A 17,531-nucleotide genomic window follows, 5' to 3' on the forward strand; every position below is an offset into this window, starting at 1 on the left:
AATCCTTATTGTATCATCATGACCTTATGGACTGAGGCACATTGTTACAGCTGGGTGGGCTTGCTTTTGTACTCCTGGCTAAAGTTTCAATGGATACCTGAATGCTTTCGAAGTAGCTTGGCAGCAAATTAACCTACATGTCTGGGCACATAAAAGGTTAATGAGTGTTCCATAACTTTCTATGACTTCCAACAAGTCAATCATGCCACCTGCTATCATTCACAGAACCTTTCATGCAATTTGCACACCACTAACAATGACTGCCAAAGTTTGTCTTTAGGACAGAGAACTCAAATCAAGAGATTTTCACATTGCTTTAGATTCCATCTGCCGTATCATTCCATGAATGGTAAAGCCAGGGTAAGAGACACAAATTTTAACGCCAACCATGCTTGCTATCCAAATGTATGTGCGCTGAAAGTCGTAATCGACAAATGTCTCTAATCGAGAGTCACTATAATTTTGAACCCTTATTGATTATTTGGAAGGAATTTCCCTTCATTCAGCCAGACCTAAAACGAAACATCCAACTCACTCAGGGTCGGAATGCTAAATGTCCAACGATGGAATTTTACATTGGCTGGCTCTGGAAATCCTACTGATGAATAATGGGACTCCACGCAAACAAAATACAGGTATAATGTGGAGGGACTTCAGCCCTCAATGTTCTTGACCCTGAGTACAACAGGTACTGACGTGCACGGCAGCATCCCAAGCTCGGTGATCACCATGGAGACAAAGTCCGGAGGCGTGACATCATAGACAAGATTGAGGAGGCTGAGAGAGTTGATGTCCCGCCAATTGTCAAGGTTGCTCTTGGGTCGTCTGACAGAAACCAAGTCCTCTGGGTCACCTGGCAATATAGAATGAAAATTGGAATTTGGATATCAGATTATTGGCTGATATGGGGGGATAAGACCAAGAAAAGAATCTTATCCAACATTGCTTGTAAGTACTATGATGCCAGACTCAAAATCATGTATACCATTACTCATTCTTGAAATCTGGCAGAAACGATGAATTGTTAATTTATATCTTCATCACATTCCTAAGATTATTACAGAACATGAAGATAAGTTTACTCTTAACTAGAAAGAAACATATGCACTGTCTCTATGATGTCATTTGACATTGGAATTTCACATACTGTATAAAGAAAAAAAAAATGGGATTGTAAAGCTCTTGTCATAATTTTCTTTGCCACAGGTGACATTATACTGAGAAGTCTTAATACTTAATCAAAATAATTGTTTATCGTTGGATGTAATCATCCAGATCTCTCGAGACAAGGAAAACCAGTAGGTGAAGTGGTACTGTATACAACATATATTTAGCAAGTCTAAATTTTTGCGAATCAAGACTTCCTGATGATTTCATGAGTGGTTAAATTCGCGATCGTGGAGTACTGTACTGAACAGAGAATACAGGTACATCACATTCATATCTGGACCCGAGTCAATATTTTCGCGAGTCTTTAATTTCGCATATTGCAGCTGACTCGCGAAATTCGCGAAAATAAAAACCTCACTAAATATTTGTCATATACAGTATACATATTACAACACCTCACACAGTTTGATATAATAACATATCGTACATACCTAGCTCATTTGTGACAAAGCTGTCCGTCTGAACCCTGTCACTGAACTTATACGTCTCACAGCACACGAGGACGGGGACGTTGTAGGCCTTTGCTACCATGGCGATGACTGATGATCCCACTCTCGACATCACATAGCCATTGGCTAATAGGGCATGGGCCCCTAGGAACACTTTAGAAACCTGGGGAGAAATATGGAAGTTCTACAAATGAATACCAAGGTACATCCAATGTGAACATAGTACAGCTCTTTATAAATTTGCCCTAAAAGGTAATTATAAAACAGGCATTGTTTGAAGATTTTCATGGTGGTAAAATTTTCGGAGTGGATGATTTCATGGTACACCAGGTATTCTTTCTTGGATGTGAATGTGGTCCTGAACAGGACCTACTGGCACTCAATCTCAACATTTGGGTAACTGTTTTTTACCATCCTGGGGAAAATTCTTGTGAGGACTGCCAGAACATGCTTACCAAAACATTGACATTGAGTAGGTCATTTTCAGGACTACACACAAACCCAACCATCCACCACTGAATGATTTCAAACGTAAGAATACATACAGTACACGTATGTGTGCTTGTGGCATCAAGTTACGATGAATAGTGCTCCTGAAGCATAAGGTATAACACACCCTACAGTCTCCAAGGAATATATAATGGTAATGATGACACATCCATATATCCAATATACTAAGAAATCATGTTGTTTTCTCTGATTGCTTCCAGAAGAGAAACCATGTGTCTTGTTGCACTCATGCAAGATGATTAAAGGGGAAGGCTAGTAACTGATCAGTGGGAATCAGTGGAAATGCTGGGAGTTGATTGTTCCAATCATTATGGGATTCATTCAAGAGTTCATTGTATATCTATTGTTGCGTGAAAATGATTTGCTTCAGAACGGTCTCATATTCAAGTAATGTGCAGATTAATGCTCCGTCACTGACCAGGGACGCTAACCTGGAAGCATTAAACTGCACATTACTTGAATATGAGACCATTCTGAAGCAAATCATTTTCACACAACAATAGATATACAATGAACTCTTGAATGAATCCCATAAGGATTGGAACAATCAACTTCTAGCATTTCCACTGATTCCCACTGATCAGTTACTAGCCTTCCCCTTTAAAAACTAATGCTCTGCTACATTCAAGCTTGGCATCAGTAATAGTATTGTTTGTGAAAAGATCATTTTGTACTCCACCTTGAAAGGTTCCATCAATGCAAACCATTATGATTTCAGTTTCTTAAATGAAAAGAAATCCCTGTGGAATGACAGCAAAAGCAAATCAATGCCTGCTCTTCATACTATGTCAATACATTTCCAAACATTTCTGATCATGGTCATGCTCAAATTGTTCAGTATCATAAAATACTGTGAGTTTTTTACTCTCAGCTTCCAAATTCTGACTTCACATGCATATAAACTATACATAAAGATCATATTACAGTAGGCTGGTGAAACTCTAAAAAGAGGAAAGTCTCTATGTGTTGCTTGAGCAATGCTGGAAAAACTTACACATAAACCAACAATAGCATACAAGTATCTGGATGGTTCTCTAGGTCTTTTTGTACCTCAGGCATCATATAGGAAATAGCGTTGATGAGTACGTATGTACACTTGATGCCCGCCGCCACCAGCCGCCGAATGCCTTCTCGACCCTCGACCTTTGGTCGGCTGTCCACCATGACGACCCGGAACTTGATGCCAGATTTGTGGGCGTCACAGAGGACCTTCCTGATTAATGAGGAGCTGGATTGGAAGACAGGAAGAGATGAAAAAGCTGCAGAAATCTGTGTTTTACATCAGCATGGCTTCAATTCTGAAAACCCATCATATGAACTGTGTGTTGTATTTTTTTACATCTATGTCAAAGCTAGGTCATGACGAAGTTCACTTAAAAGTTTATAATAAGCTTATGGGAAACTATTAACACATAGAAGATTAGTCCCGAGTATAGTCAGACAGATGTCTGTGAGAAATACATGTCATAGCAATATTAGTTTGTCCTCAACATGACGACTCTAAATCTGCAGGAATCAACACAATTTTGTTTTGTTTTTTTCACTTTAAGACAACAAATCACAGCAAATCAGATTTCTTGCCACTTGTGCTATATTGTAGTACTGCAGAAGAGCAAATTGGACATATTTTATGTCATGAAAATGAAAAAAAGATTCTTTTTCTCTAACAGAAAGTAAACAATCTGTCATTGTAAATACAATTTTGTAAAATTCTGAGAAAGTTCCCTCTTACCAGCTGTAAATGAGGATCACGTCTCCATCTTTGATCTTTTTGCAGGCAAATGTCGTTGAGATGGCTTCTTGGGCCAGGAAGATTTTCTCCTTGATGTAGAGGTCAATGCACTCTAAAAGTCGCTGTTTGGCCTATGGGTGTGGAGGATGTTTAAGGACATACAGGAGGAAGAAAAAAACACATTTTCACAATTGAGTATATGAATATAAGAACGACCCAAGTCCATGGAAGACCATTTCGAGTAAACTTAAAAAAACTTCATATCTTTTTTATTCGTCCAATAATATTCTATTTAACCGTGATAGGAAGGCAACATTGTATATACAAATTAGAACATATATTATTATGACGATTAACATTTACATTAATTGTGGAGAGGCCATTTTGTGTGATGGACTTGGGTTGTTCTTTTGATTCATATGGACTTGGGTCATTCTTTGATTCATATACATGACATTCTGCTATAGAGATGAGAGAAGGACGAGAGAGGGCGCTATAATATGAATGTAAGAATGACCCAAGTCCTTCATTCTTATATTCATATAAGATTTAACTCATTTATTTCAGGCACTTCCGGGGGTAATTAGGATTTATCATTTATACACAAGATGAGTCCACGCATAAGCTACAATTTCCCATGTCAAACTGAATTTGGCCAAAAATTGGACTTGGGTCGTTCTTATATTCAGGGTCTTCAACTTTGAAGATGACAGCAAAAGATTGATAAAAGGCAAAAACAATCATTATGGCTCCAAGGGTAATGCAAAACCCTCTTATCCACAGAGGGTAACTGAAACTCCCTACAAGACAAGTGACAGGTATGGACATTATGCCTATTTAAAGTACTAGTATGAGGCAATTGCTCAAATGTCCCATATCTAAAAGTGCAAGAGATTCTCTTCATAATGCCCTATCTATGTGTGTATCAATCTTGTTCTGGCATTCTGCAGTATTTCGAAGCTAATTTCACACCCCAATTCCCACCCCCACCCCCACAGACCCATACACATTCTTGCAGATCTTTTGTGCTTCACATTCGTGGGTGGCGAGGTGGGTTCATTCAGGCACTACCATGTCTGCCTCATGAACCAAAGGCCTCAACTTCAGGGCCCATTGTGAACTAAGTGTGCATTAACATACTACCCCCTCTGCTATTTTAAGTGGCAATAGACTTCATTCACATGAAAGAACCTAAAAAAGGTACAATTTTTTTTACAGAGTCACATCCCATGCAAATGTGAGATCCAGCTTCACTTCTTGTGAAGAGCAAAGGTACAAAACTGGTTAAAGGCATAATTTACCATTTGCAGATGAAACAAGGAAAAGTAGAAATTACGCAGTGCGTAATATATGTCCCCGCCGGAAGTAGCATTTTGTAGCAAAATGTACAATATAGGTCAAAAATCAAGGTCAAAGGTCAAAGAAGTCAAAGGTCAAAATTCTGTGTAGAAGTTTTGAAGCGCTCACCTAGTGCCATCACATAAAGCAAACGGAATCGAAATCGGGTTAGAAATGGCAAAGGTAGCATTTTGTAGCATAATGTACAAGAAAATGTAGGTCAAAAATTAAGGTCAACGGTCAAAATTCTGTGTAGAAGTTTTGAAGCCCTCACCTAGTGCCATCACATAAAGCAAACAGAATCGAAATCGGGTAAGAAATGGCGAAGGAGTAGCATTTTGTAGCAAAATGTACAATAGAGGTAAAAAATCAAGGTCAAAGGTCAAAGAAGTCAAAGGTCAAAATTTTGTGTAGAAGTTTTGAAGCCCTCACCTAGTGCCATCACATAAAGCAAACAGAATCGAAATCGGGTTAGAAATGGCGAAGGAGTAGCATTTTGTAGCCAATGTACAATATGGGTCAAAAATCAAGGTCAAAGGTCAAAGAAGTCAAAGGTCAAAATTCTGTGTAGAAGTTTTGAAGCCCTCACCTAGTGCCATCACATAAAGCAAACGGAATTGAAATCGGGTAAGAAATGGCGAAGGAGTAGCATTTTGTAGCAAAATGTACAATACAGGTCAAAAATCAAGGTCAAAGGTCAAAGAAGTCAAAGGTCAAAATTCTGTGTAGAAGTTTTGAAGCCCTCACCTAGTGCCATCACATAAAGCAAACGGAATCGAAATCGGGTTAGAAATGGCGAAGGAGTAGCATTTTGTAGCAAAATGTACAATATAGGTCAAAGGTCAAGGTCAAAGGTCACGACTGAAATTCTGTGTAGAAGTTTCAAAGCTCCCATGTAGTGCTATCATATAAAGCAAACGGAATCAAAATTGGCTCATAAATGACAGAGAAGTAGCAAATTGAAGATTTTGATCACACACGGACGCACACACGGACGGACACACGGACGGACACACGGACGGACACACGGACACACACACGTACGGAGCCCGTTTCATAGTCCCCTGCTCGAACTCGTTCGGCGGGGACAACAAAAACCGAGCATTAGTGCTTTAAAATAGTTCTAAAATGTGAGTTAGGGATAGAAACAACCAATGTAAAAATTTGAATCCGTATAATTGATGTTAAGTATTGTTAAATACACAAAACAAGAACAATAGTTATAATAAGAATGCTTCCAGACTAAACCGTCTACAGTTATGGTTTATTGAGAAAAATGTTGATATCTCCTTATATTTTAGGCTTTACTGTGAAAATTTTATATGGTAGGATGTTTTGTGATACGACAGACCTACACATATATGCATCAATGATCAAATGTGATATCTTGAACATTTTTGAAATCACTGCTCCCAAAGATAAACTGGACCTTTAAGTGCACCACCCCACACCCCCACTGGTATGGGGTGAAAGTGAAACTGACCTCTTATTGTCTGCCACAGTTGACAAGCAATGGCCAGCAAAACAAGAAACAAGTACGAGCTGTGACAAATTTTTAATCAGTTATCGCCCTCTTTACAAAGTGCATTGGTAAGATCGCAACTGCTGATCTACAATTTAACAAACATGTCAGAAAAAAAGATTAAGAACTAGTAGGATTCAAACCTGTCGTCTCCAGGTCGGAATGTCAGAATTTCAGAGCCTGGGCATTTGTTCTAAAGTTCATTGTGTCACTGCCAACAACCAGGGATAGCCTGGTGGTGGGGCTGCTGCCTGGAAAGCAGCAGTGGATGACAGGTTCGAATCCTTCGGGTTCCTTTTTCTGAAATGCCTTTCAAAATGTAGACCAGCAGTTGCAATCTGATAATATACTTTTTGTACAGATAGTGACAACCAATACTTTGTCACGGCACATATTCATTCCTCTACGTGAATGATTATCTCTTTCTTTCAAGAAACAATTATGTAAGTGGTTCCTGATTAAAGAGGAAAAGTGTAATTTCATCAAGTCAATGATCGGCAAGCTCACCTCTTTGTCTGGCATGCCTTGGGGGATGTGGTTGATCTGCATCTTGAGGTACTTAATGGCGTTCCCCATGCTGACTGACTTGGGCCTACACTGGTTCAGAAAACTTCACCACGCAGAGAAGAAGGAGATAAGTATAAGAAAATACCAATACTCAAGAAAGCTGCAAGCATGATCATACAGTGTACTTCATCTCAATCCTTAGGGGAATAAAAGGTATTATGAAGTCATTACGATTCAATACAGGTGGATGCAACAGTGAATATCTATGAACACAAAACCGTTCTGTGCTTGTTCAAACGTACTGACAATTGTTGCTATGGCTTACAACCAGAATGGATGTGGTAGAAGGGTGTGTAACCTGCTGCCTCTGAAATTCAAATATTCCAACTTAAAAGCTTCATGTGCACAGTTGCCACCTTTGTCATGAGCAACAGAGAGGGGTCTTTTTTCTGTTCACAACACAGCAGTTATATAATGAAAAAGGAAAAGGTTGCCATGGTTACTTACTTGATGTAGGGCTTTATTCTGCTCTCCAGGTCCCTGGAAAGGTCCTTCTGAGGGGGTGTGGTATAGTCTACTATGACCTTCTTAAAAGCAACTAGTAGAGCTATGCACCTGTGTCAAAAGCAGGGAAAGGGAAATACATTTATTATTCTGTGCATGTTCAAACAAGTGTCTTGCACACATTACAAAAGCTTACTACAGGGATGCCAACCTTGTGTAACAGCATTGCAGTATTCTGAGGGCTGAAAAGGCATATTTTTGGAGGAAAAACAGTATTTTTACCTTTCTGCAATAGACATGTGTAGTAATAACATTGGGGAAAAATAGTATTTTCCATAATATTTGCCATATTTTGGGTAAACAAAAAGTACAGAATACTGCAATAACAGTAACAACTGGCATCTCTTTTACTATCATACAAGGTACATGTATGTAGAGTGAGATTCATTCATATTTGTTGCAAAAAGAAAGTAACTTGTTAGAGCACTTCCCGTTCAAATGTTTCCATGCTAGTGGTGCCAGAAGATCCAGTGAAAATAATCAAAAAATTTCCAAGCTACATGGCAACATCATCCACAAACTAAATGCATAACAACATCACAAGAAATGCAGAATGCCATTCAATCCTGGGACAAAGGATGCACCATGGCACTTACATCAGCTCTAAACAGTATTTTGGAGATTTAGGAAGTCATAGCTTGAGCTTGCATTACCACTGACCTCGAGTTTGCTCCCGAAATGATTCCTTCAGCGTACTGCAGACCCAGCTTGATGATGGCGGGGTGGATGCCCCCAGAAGCGAAGCTGAGCTCGCTGGTCAGCGACACCTGTCGCTCAAACTGGGTCAAGTGCGAGAAGAGGCTGACCTTCTTCTGGCTCTCCGGTCTCTTGGGAACCTGTGGGTACAGAGGTCAAAGGTCAGTCATGTATAGAGAGGTGTGAAATTGGCTTGGACAGTGACTGGCTACCCAGTGGTCTTGGGATGACAAACCAGTTAAGATGATGGTTGTCATACATATTTGCTTTAAATATACATATATAATCAAAGGATATTTATAGCACTCTGGATCTGACAGGTAACCTCCTATGCTTTAAACATGACACATAAAATGGTTAATGCGAGTATACCATCTTTGATTCTTCCAATTTATCTCACATTTTTCTCAGTCACATCATACAAGCTTGAAATTCACTGCTTCATACACATTTTACTGATGCCATCCTTCACTTCATTTTACTAAATCCTTATACGCTTTGTTTGCTAATTGATTAGTATGTCCCCTGGAGTGCTCTCCATGGCAATTGGCTCAGGTCTCTGGAAACTGATTGCCAATAAATAGAGATTATCTTATCCCCTTAATCCCTATTGTGTCACCATGGCCCTCCTTTTGTTATGGCCAAGTGGGCTGGCTAACTCACAGGTCTGGAGGGATTACCAAAATGTTGATGAAATAGCTCGGCAGGTTACAGTCAAGTGTACATAAAGGGTGACGTATCAACTAACTTAATTTGGAACATCTCAACATGTTTTGGCAAAGTTCAGTTTGGTGTTTCAGTATGAGCACTCCTGCCAATGAGAAATACATGCTTTCACTCTAAAGCCTAAAGTGACATTTCTGAATCAAGGAGGAAACAAAATAACTTACTTGTTGCCTTTCCAATTTTTTAGCCATCCTCTTTTGGACATTTGGGTCGTCAAGTTTGATGTCATCTGACACTCGGTACATGTCCTTCTTGCTGTGTGCTGCTGAAAATAGCACAGGATTATTAGTGAATTATTACATTGAATTACACTGATTTGCATATCACAGGAATGAAATGTGTCACAGGCATAAAATGTTGCATATCACAGGCATAAAAGCTGGTGTCATCAGCCAAACAATTTCTTCATTTTCTGATGGAAATACCAAAGAGCAGAAACACATCCTTACAGTTTGGTTGACATCCTACACTGGATATACACACAGTTTGTAGGGTTATAGATTAAAGGCACTAAATATATATTGACAAGGTGCCTGTTTTATTCGTCCATATATAATCACAATTTGGAGATTTTCATTGCAGACAGTGACTGTAGACAAATAATCAAGATCTTTGCATAGATTTTATTCTCCGTTCACATCACTGACATCACTTGGCATAAATGCTATGAATAATATGTACATACTATGCTCATAATGATAATATGCTATGGAGTATGACATACACTGTTAAAGTATGACTTTTTCAGCCGATTACTTTGTGGAAACAAAAAAAAAATTAATTCACGAGTCCCTTAATCTCACTCACTCTCAACACATTATATGTGAGCTAGTAAGTTCTTCTGGACAAGATGTAATGTATTTTTACACAATTTTATTAGTTCTCTGACATCATATCACAGGAGGGGCACAAAACTTCTACACCCTACGAAACATTTCAGTACATAGATATATCTAATTCACCTTCTGCAGGTTGTTTGGTGGGCTTGCTCTGAGAGGCATTGGCAGTGGTTCCACCAGCCTGACTGGTTCCCCCAGCACTTGATCCTGTCCCACTGGGTGCTGGTTCCCCAGACTTCTTGGCTAACTTTGCTGCTCTTTCTGCTTCCTGTTGGGGGAAAATTATTCTAATGAATCAGTCCCATTTTCTAACTTTTCACTGTTTTACAGCCTCACTGTAACATTTTGGTACATACAATAATCCAAGTGTAATTTGTTCATGCGTGCTGTAAAAGCAACATCTCTGTGAACAACTCACATATACATTGTACCTCACTGTGCAAAGATTACTGCAGAAAACACTTGAAATGGAAGATTAAACGAGAACTTACCGTTTGAAGTTTAATATTAATTTTATGAGTAATTGGAGGGTGAGATTACGTCATATATGAGATCCCGCTAGTGCGCGCGCCACTCAATATTAGAAGCAAGAATGTGACCACTGATGTAGGAAGATAACGAGAGATTAAGTTACCGTTTGAAATTTGGGGGAGGGTGAGGTGGGACGTAATCTCACCCTCCAATTACTCATAAAATTAATATTAAACTTCAAACGGTAAGTTCTCGTTTAATCTTCCATTTTATATCGTAATTTCGTGAGAGATTACGTCATATATGAGATTTCAAAGCCAGTGGTTACATTCTCGAGGCAACCCCCCCGAAAAGGGGTAGGAAGCATACCTTACAAGAGGTTCCATTGCAAATCTCATTCAGGTTGAATGCTGCAGAGATATTGTGTCTCCAAGAGTTCACAAGTTCAGGCAGTTCAAGACATGTCTGCCCAAATCTTAGGGCTTCACAGTCTATTTTTTGATAATTGTTTCTACAAAGGTTTTCTCAGCAGGACAGGGCTTGTTGTAGTACTTGCGAAAGGTTCTTTCGTTGGCCCAACCGGCTTGCGCAAGTATTTTAGATACTGGGAAATTTCCCTTATTGGCTGCGGAGGTAGACGCTGCCCGAGTAGAGTGCGCCTTGTAGATCTCTGTATCAATACCCGCAGCCTCCAAAACCTCCTTAATCCAGCGAGCGATTGTTTGAGATGATACCCTGTGATACGGTTTCTTGTAGCTAACAAAAAGGTACCGTTCACTAGCTCTGATTCTGCGGGTCCTGCTGATGTATTCCTGCAAGTACCTGACTACACAAAGTCTCCTGTCTGGCGGGTATGCCTGGAGCTTGACACTGTGTGAGTAATTTCCAGGCTTGCTCTGTTTTAGGAGATCATGAAGGTGAAAGGTGACTGCATTATCTCTTAACACCATACCATCCAAGCTTAGATAGTGTAATGATTGAATCCTTTGTGCTGAGATTAATGCAATAATCACACACAATTTAAGCGTCAATTTTTTCAGGTCCAAAATGTGCGCTGGGGACCAAGAACGAAGAAAATTGAAAACAAGGTTAACGTCCCACATTTCCATGTATCTAGGCTTGGGTGGGCGTAGCTGAAAGACTCCCTTCATAAACCTCTGGATAAAGGGATGGTTTCCAACTGTAAACATAGTATCTCGAAGAATCACAAATGAAGATAGAGCACTCCGTGCTAAGTTTATGACACTGTAACCTGCCCCTTTATCGAAGAAAATGTCACTCAGGAATTCCAGGATAGCTTGAACATCCGAGTACAAGTAGTTGCTGCATTTTTTGTCACAAAATGCTTTCCATTTGTTTATGTACACTGCATACTGTTTTTTAGTCCCTTTTCTCCAAGAGGAGGCCATTACAGCAGTTATACGTGCATTCAATCCCGCATCTCTGAAGGGCTTGCACAGAACCTGCAAGCAAGAAGATCAATCTGAGTGTTTAGTGGGTGAGGAGTGTTAGAAACTGGCAATGTTAGTAAGGATTCACTCCTATGAATAACAAGTGGTTCCTCATTCATCATCCTGTTTAGGAGAGGAAACCATGGCTGGCTTGGCCATTTTGGGACTACTAGTATCCCAGTTGCATTATCAGATTTGATTTTTTGAATGCACTTAGCAACTAAGCAGAAAGAAGGAAATGCGTAAAAGTACCACTTTCCCCAATCGAGAGTAAAGGCATCAACAGCCTTGGCATGTGGGTCGGGCAACCATGTGACATAGTTCTCTACCTGCTTGTTAAGTCTGGAGGCAAATAGGTCTATTTCTGGTGTCCCAAAACGTGAAGTTATTTCTTGGAAAACTGCGCGGTCAAGCATCCATTCTGTGCGGTCATTGAAAATTCTAGACATGCGGTCTGCCTCCACATTCAGCTTTCCTGGCAAGTGTGCTGCAGTGACCCAAATTTTACGAGTTTCGCACCACTGCCAAATCTCTCGGGCTGCCCGATCACAGTCAAGGGATTTAATGCCTCCCATGTTGTTAATGTACGCAACAGCAGTACTGTTATCTAGCCGTAACAAAACATGAATGTTTTGTGAATTAGAACAGAAGGACTTGAGTCCCATGCCAGCAGCCAGGGTCTCCAGATAATTAATCTTATTCTCCCTGGCTTTTTGCAGCTCGTCTTCATTCCATCTACCCCCTGTATGGGTGGTATGATCAGATGCCCCCCAGCCTTTGCCACTGGCATCCGTGCACAATTCGAGCATAGGTTTAGGGTGTCGTAAGGGTGAGAAAGTAGACTGCACATTGTCTGTCCACCATTGCAGCTCTTGTTTTGCTTCCAAAGATAGGCTCATTTTTCTGTCAAAATGCCCCTTATTCATTTTGAGTGCTTTGATTTTGTCCCTTTCTAAAGCCCTGTAATAGAGCTGTCCATACTGGACTGCGGGAAATGATGCTACCATTTTCCCGATAATTCTAGCCACCTGCCTGATACTGGGGTTTGCCATTTGCATAAGTTCATTGCACAAGGACTGTATTTCCTCTGATTTGTTATCAGGCAGTCGAATTGTCATGGCCTGAGTATTGAGAATGAAACCAAGAAATTGTATTTCTTGAGTGGGGCATATAGTACTGATTTTTCTGGGTGTACCAAGAACCCAAGTTGTGCAAGGATGCTAGTGGTTTCAAAAACCGTTTGCAATGTTTGATTCTCACTTTCTCCAATAATGAGTACATCGTCAAGGTATCCAATTACTACATGCCCTTGCTCTCTCAGTAATGTAAATACAGGTTTCAGTAGTTTAGTGAATAACCTTGGCGCCGTGCTCAGGCCATTAGGCAGTACTTTGAATTGCCAAAGTTGATTTTTCCAGGAGAACTTTAAGAACTTCCTGTGTGTTGGGTGCACAGGTACTGTATAGTACGCGTCCCGAAGGTCGACTGAAGCTAAGAAGCTATTTTCTGAAATGAGTTCAATAGCAGTATGGATATTTTCCATCTTAAAATGCTGGTACTGGAGATATTTGTTGAGATCAGACAGGTCTAGGATAACGCGTGTACCCCCGTCTTTTTTAGGCCGTGTAAAAATATTAGACACGAATTCTCCAGTTTCCATCTGGCACGGTTCGATTACTCCCTTGTCATGGAGTTTAGAAATTTCAAGATCAATATCAGCCTCTTCGGCTTTATTACACCGAAAAAGGTAAGGGGGTTTAGTTCTAGATGGTGCACCCATCTCTTTACTGAATTCAAGCCTGTAGCCACTTACAGCATTTAGCACATGTGGGTCTGAAGTAATTTTGCGCCACTTTGGGAGGAATTGCTTCAGTCGACCTCCTACCATAGGTTCTACATTATTATGACATAGCTTTGCATAATCACTAGAATCAGATGTCATGTTTACCTCGTCAGTTGAACTGGAGGTTATCGTGCTCTCTTCATCCCTGAGCCCTGCTTGCTGCCGCAGTGCGGTTGGTGCTGGCTGGGATGTGTGAAGGTGTGGGGAGCCGACGGCTTCCCCCTCCCCTTGGGGCGCTGGCCTAAAAAAGCATGGCTGGTAGCTCCAGTCCACGGTCCTTTTGCACCTGTAGGCCTAGTGACATCACTTGTACTTGCACGAGAAGTAGTCCAGCCCGCGTCGCGGTACTGTTGGGGCAAATTTGAGCTTCCTGATGTAATCTTGCTCCTGCCCTTGCCATATGGGCTGAAACGCTGCTTTTTGTATTGTCTGCTATGCTCACTCCTGAGGACACCCTCAGTTGCTTTTTGTTCATCTCTTATGTCTTTCATTTGCCTTCCCAGGTCGTCACCAAAAAGGAATTTGGAGACCGGGGTAGAGGGCTTGCAGAGATGCTGGAATTGATAACCAATGTCTGGTTTCATGAATTCCTTACGCAAGGAATTTAGCTCGAAATTCGCACTGCACAGAAGTGCTAGTGCATCTTGTTGCTGTTCAGTGATATCCTGTGCCGACACTGTATGTATGTAGGCATTGATGCCTCTCGTGAGATTCTTTTGGAGTCTCTGAAATTTGAGGTCTCGTGTCTTTGAAAAGGCAGGTAGCCCATTCCAGATTCTTTGGTTGACTTTCGGCACATCCACCAGCTCACAGTTGCTGGGAATGGGGTATTTAGTGATCGTTTCATCTACCACTTTGGGCTCGAGCTGGTGGGTCAGAAGGTAGGCTGTAGACTTAGCAATTTCTGGGTCAATGGGGGGACCAACTTCCTCAGCCACAGCAAATTTGGCTGCAATGTTTGGCACTTTCTCCACTACAGAAGGGGGAACTTCGCCTTCTTCAATATCAAATTTGTCATCACGACTATCCCCTTGACCTGGTTGGATAATCACAGAGTTTTCATCCATATCTCGGCCCAGAAATGGTGCCGCATATTCATCATCATAATGGCAGTCAGTATCTGCCGAGTCTGAAGGGGAGTATTCAGAACGAGTCCTGATACTCTTTCCATTGCCACCGCCTTCACGGGCTGGTGTCTGCTTTGCCGACTGTGCCTCCACAAATTGAACAACCACAGCTAATTGGCCTTCAAGCTTGCCGAGTCTATCTTCCAAAGTTGAAACTTTAGAGGCCAGTTTGGCAGGTGGTTTCACTGTTTTGTTTGCACCGGTACTACCGCTAGGGTTAGCACTGCTTGTTGTAGTAGTACTATTACTAGTACCTGCCTTGCCGGCTCTAGTAGGCGTTTTACCTTTGGCTGTCGCAGTTTTCTGCTTGCACTCTTGTGCGTGCTGGTCTCCGCGACCCCCGCCGGTGGCTGCCGGGGACGCGACTGCTGTCAGCAGCGGTGGTGCGGCTGCGCCGCCCACGTTTGGAACGTTGGTCGAAGACATAAATTCCGTTGCTGTTCAGCTGAAGAATGATCGTTAAAACCAGAAAAAACCTGGCAAAACCTCCCGTAGAGGTAACTTTCGCTATTACGTCGATCCAACTCGAACGAAAACTTGAATATTCAAGTGCAATTCCGGCGAATTTTCCGAGCACAGAAATTCGCGTGTTAGCAAGATGGCGGCGACTAACGAATTGAGTGGCGCGCGCACTAGCGGGATCTCATATATGACGTAATCTCTCACGAAATTACGATATAAAATAGTACAATAACCTGTTCTGAATTCAGTTGATTACTCCTAGAATAATATTAATTCGTTAGAGCTCTATGAATCAAATATAGATGACTGATAAGAAAGGAGTTTCTGATAGACGCCATTTTACCAAGATAGGTGAATTGATGAGGGCCAATACATGTCTTTATTACACTGACAATTCCATTTAAACAACAAGATATCACACAAACTAAGTCTTGATGCCCATTGATTGTTGAAGACAAGCTGATTTTGCTAAAACACACATTTCCATTGACACATGCCCACGTATACTTGAAGCACTGTATTCTATGAGTGAAAGATTATTCAAATAACGCCTCACTTAGCCAGTGATTATAAATGATCAAATTTCCATGTTATATTTTCACTCCACACTGTGCATTTCAACTGAACCATTGCATATCTAGCACCTACAATACGTCACTATTTCAGGCAAGGTAAAACTGATATAGCATCAAAAATTTGCAAAATGTAATACATATGTAGGACCTATATATTAAGATATCCATACCTCTAGGCAAAATTGTAAAAGTAATGCGTGTACACTATTTAGTGCGCATTCAGCCACACGATTGCATTAGACTGATATAGCTGATTATTTCAGGGTTACCGGTACGTCTTCCTGTTACTGTATAAGTTGTTATTTTGGCGAGGGTTTAATTTTCGCGAATTTCGCGAATCACAGTTGGATCGCGAATTTAACAACACGCGAAATTGTCTCCATGCGCTTTGTTAATAGAGCATTAAAGAAAGCATCGCCGTCGATTCGCGAAAACAACATCTCGCGAAAATGTCTGCGACCTCATCAATCGCGAAAATAACAGCGTATACAGTATAATATTTACAGTGTATCTGCAGGTGTGTGCATATATGTGTTTGTGTGTCCAGTGGTAGATTCAAAATGCTTGCAAGAACCACAAGAAAAGGATAAAGCTTTGTCCTACCTGTTTTGCTCTTCTTTCAGCCTTAAGCTCTGCTTTGCTCTTCTGTGGAGCTCCATCCTTAGACCCTTGCACAGCCTCCTTCTCCTTTTTCTCCTTCTCCTCCTGCAACTGTTTCAACTTCAGGGCCTTTCTCTCCTTCTTGGACAACTTCTTTTCCTCGCTACCATCTGCTGCAGCCCCATCTTTCTGTGTTACCTTGCCCTTCACAGGGTCCGAGACAGTGGCAGTGGAAACTGCCGCCTCTGCCATTGTGTATGTTTTAGGATGTACTGTATGAGATACAGACTGGAGATAAAACAAAATATATCAAAATAAGAATGAGTAACAACATTGACAATTTATGCAGCAACCTGCAATATCATAATGAAAAAAACAAACAAACAAACAGCAATACTAGAGCTCTGAGGAAGCATTGGAAAAGGATGAGGAAGAAAAAAAGAATTTAAAGAAGAGAGAAATCATGGTGAAGTGTAATGAGATGAAAGGAGAAAGACTGAGAATACCCAAAGCAAACAGAGAGGATAGAGATCTAGAAGCTTTGATCTGCTGTAGGTAGGTAGTAAACCGATAAATCTGGCTGCCTCTTGTTCAGCCAGTGGCTTCTTGTTAACCATACTATTGGTCGTTAAACACAGTCAGCCCCTTGTGAGGCCTTAACTACTAAAACTACATACTGTACATAACATGCACTAGATCTAGATTTTATAAGCGACATACAAATACTTAATAGTAATAACATGAACTTTAGTTCTATTTACCAGCACTCACTCAGCAGTTGTCATGATCATGTCAGCAGTTAAAGTTCACAAATTACAGTCATTCATTATATTCAGATATAAACAGATGCATTGCCATTGTCAATATCAATGCCTCAAGAGTCATAAATGCAAAAATGAGCAAGCCAATCTGCCATTTGCATAATGTAGAAACCTTGGTGATTTAAGAA

The 17,531-nt window shown here is 40.8% G+C and overlaps 1 protein-coding gene across 1 annotated transcript; it reads right to left on the reverse strand.

Annotated features, from left to right (window-relative positions):
• LOC139736278 (translation initiation factor eIF2B subunit delta-like) lies at positions 1-16,834 on the reverse strand. The gene is made up of 10 exons (XM_071647009.1): positions 16,586-16,834; positions 10,177-10,321; positions 9,379-9,476; positions 8,453-8,628; positions 7,736-7,843; positions 7,229-7,331; positions 3,862-3,992; positions 3,180-3,357; positions 1,602-1,782; positions 1-853 (listed from the first exon to the last, which is right to left on the reverse strand). The coding sequence occupies exons 1-10, from the start codon at positions 16,832-16,834 to the stop codon at positions 654-656; spliced, it is 1,569 nt and encodes a 522-aa protein (XP_071503110.1). The 3' UTR covers positions 1-653.
• Between the last annotated feature and the right edge of the window lie 697 nt (positions 16,835-17,531).

The sequence above is a fragment of the Diadema antillarum genome, unplaced genomic scaffold (genome assembly GCF_040938485.1).
Source record: "Diadema antillarum isolate AM-2024a unplaced genomic scaffold, OU_Dant_1.0 seq00000635_RagTag, whole genome shotgun sequence".
Lineage (NCBI taxonomy): Eukaryota > Metazoa > Echinodermata > Echinoidea > Diadematoida > Diadematidae > Diadema > Diadema antillarum.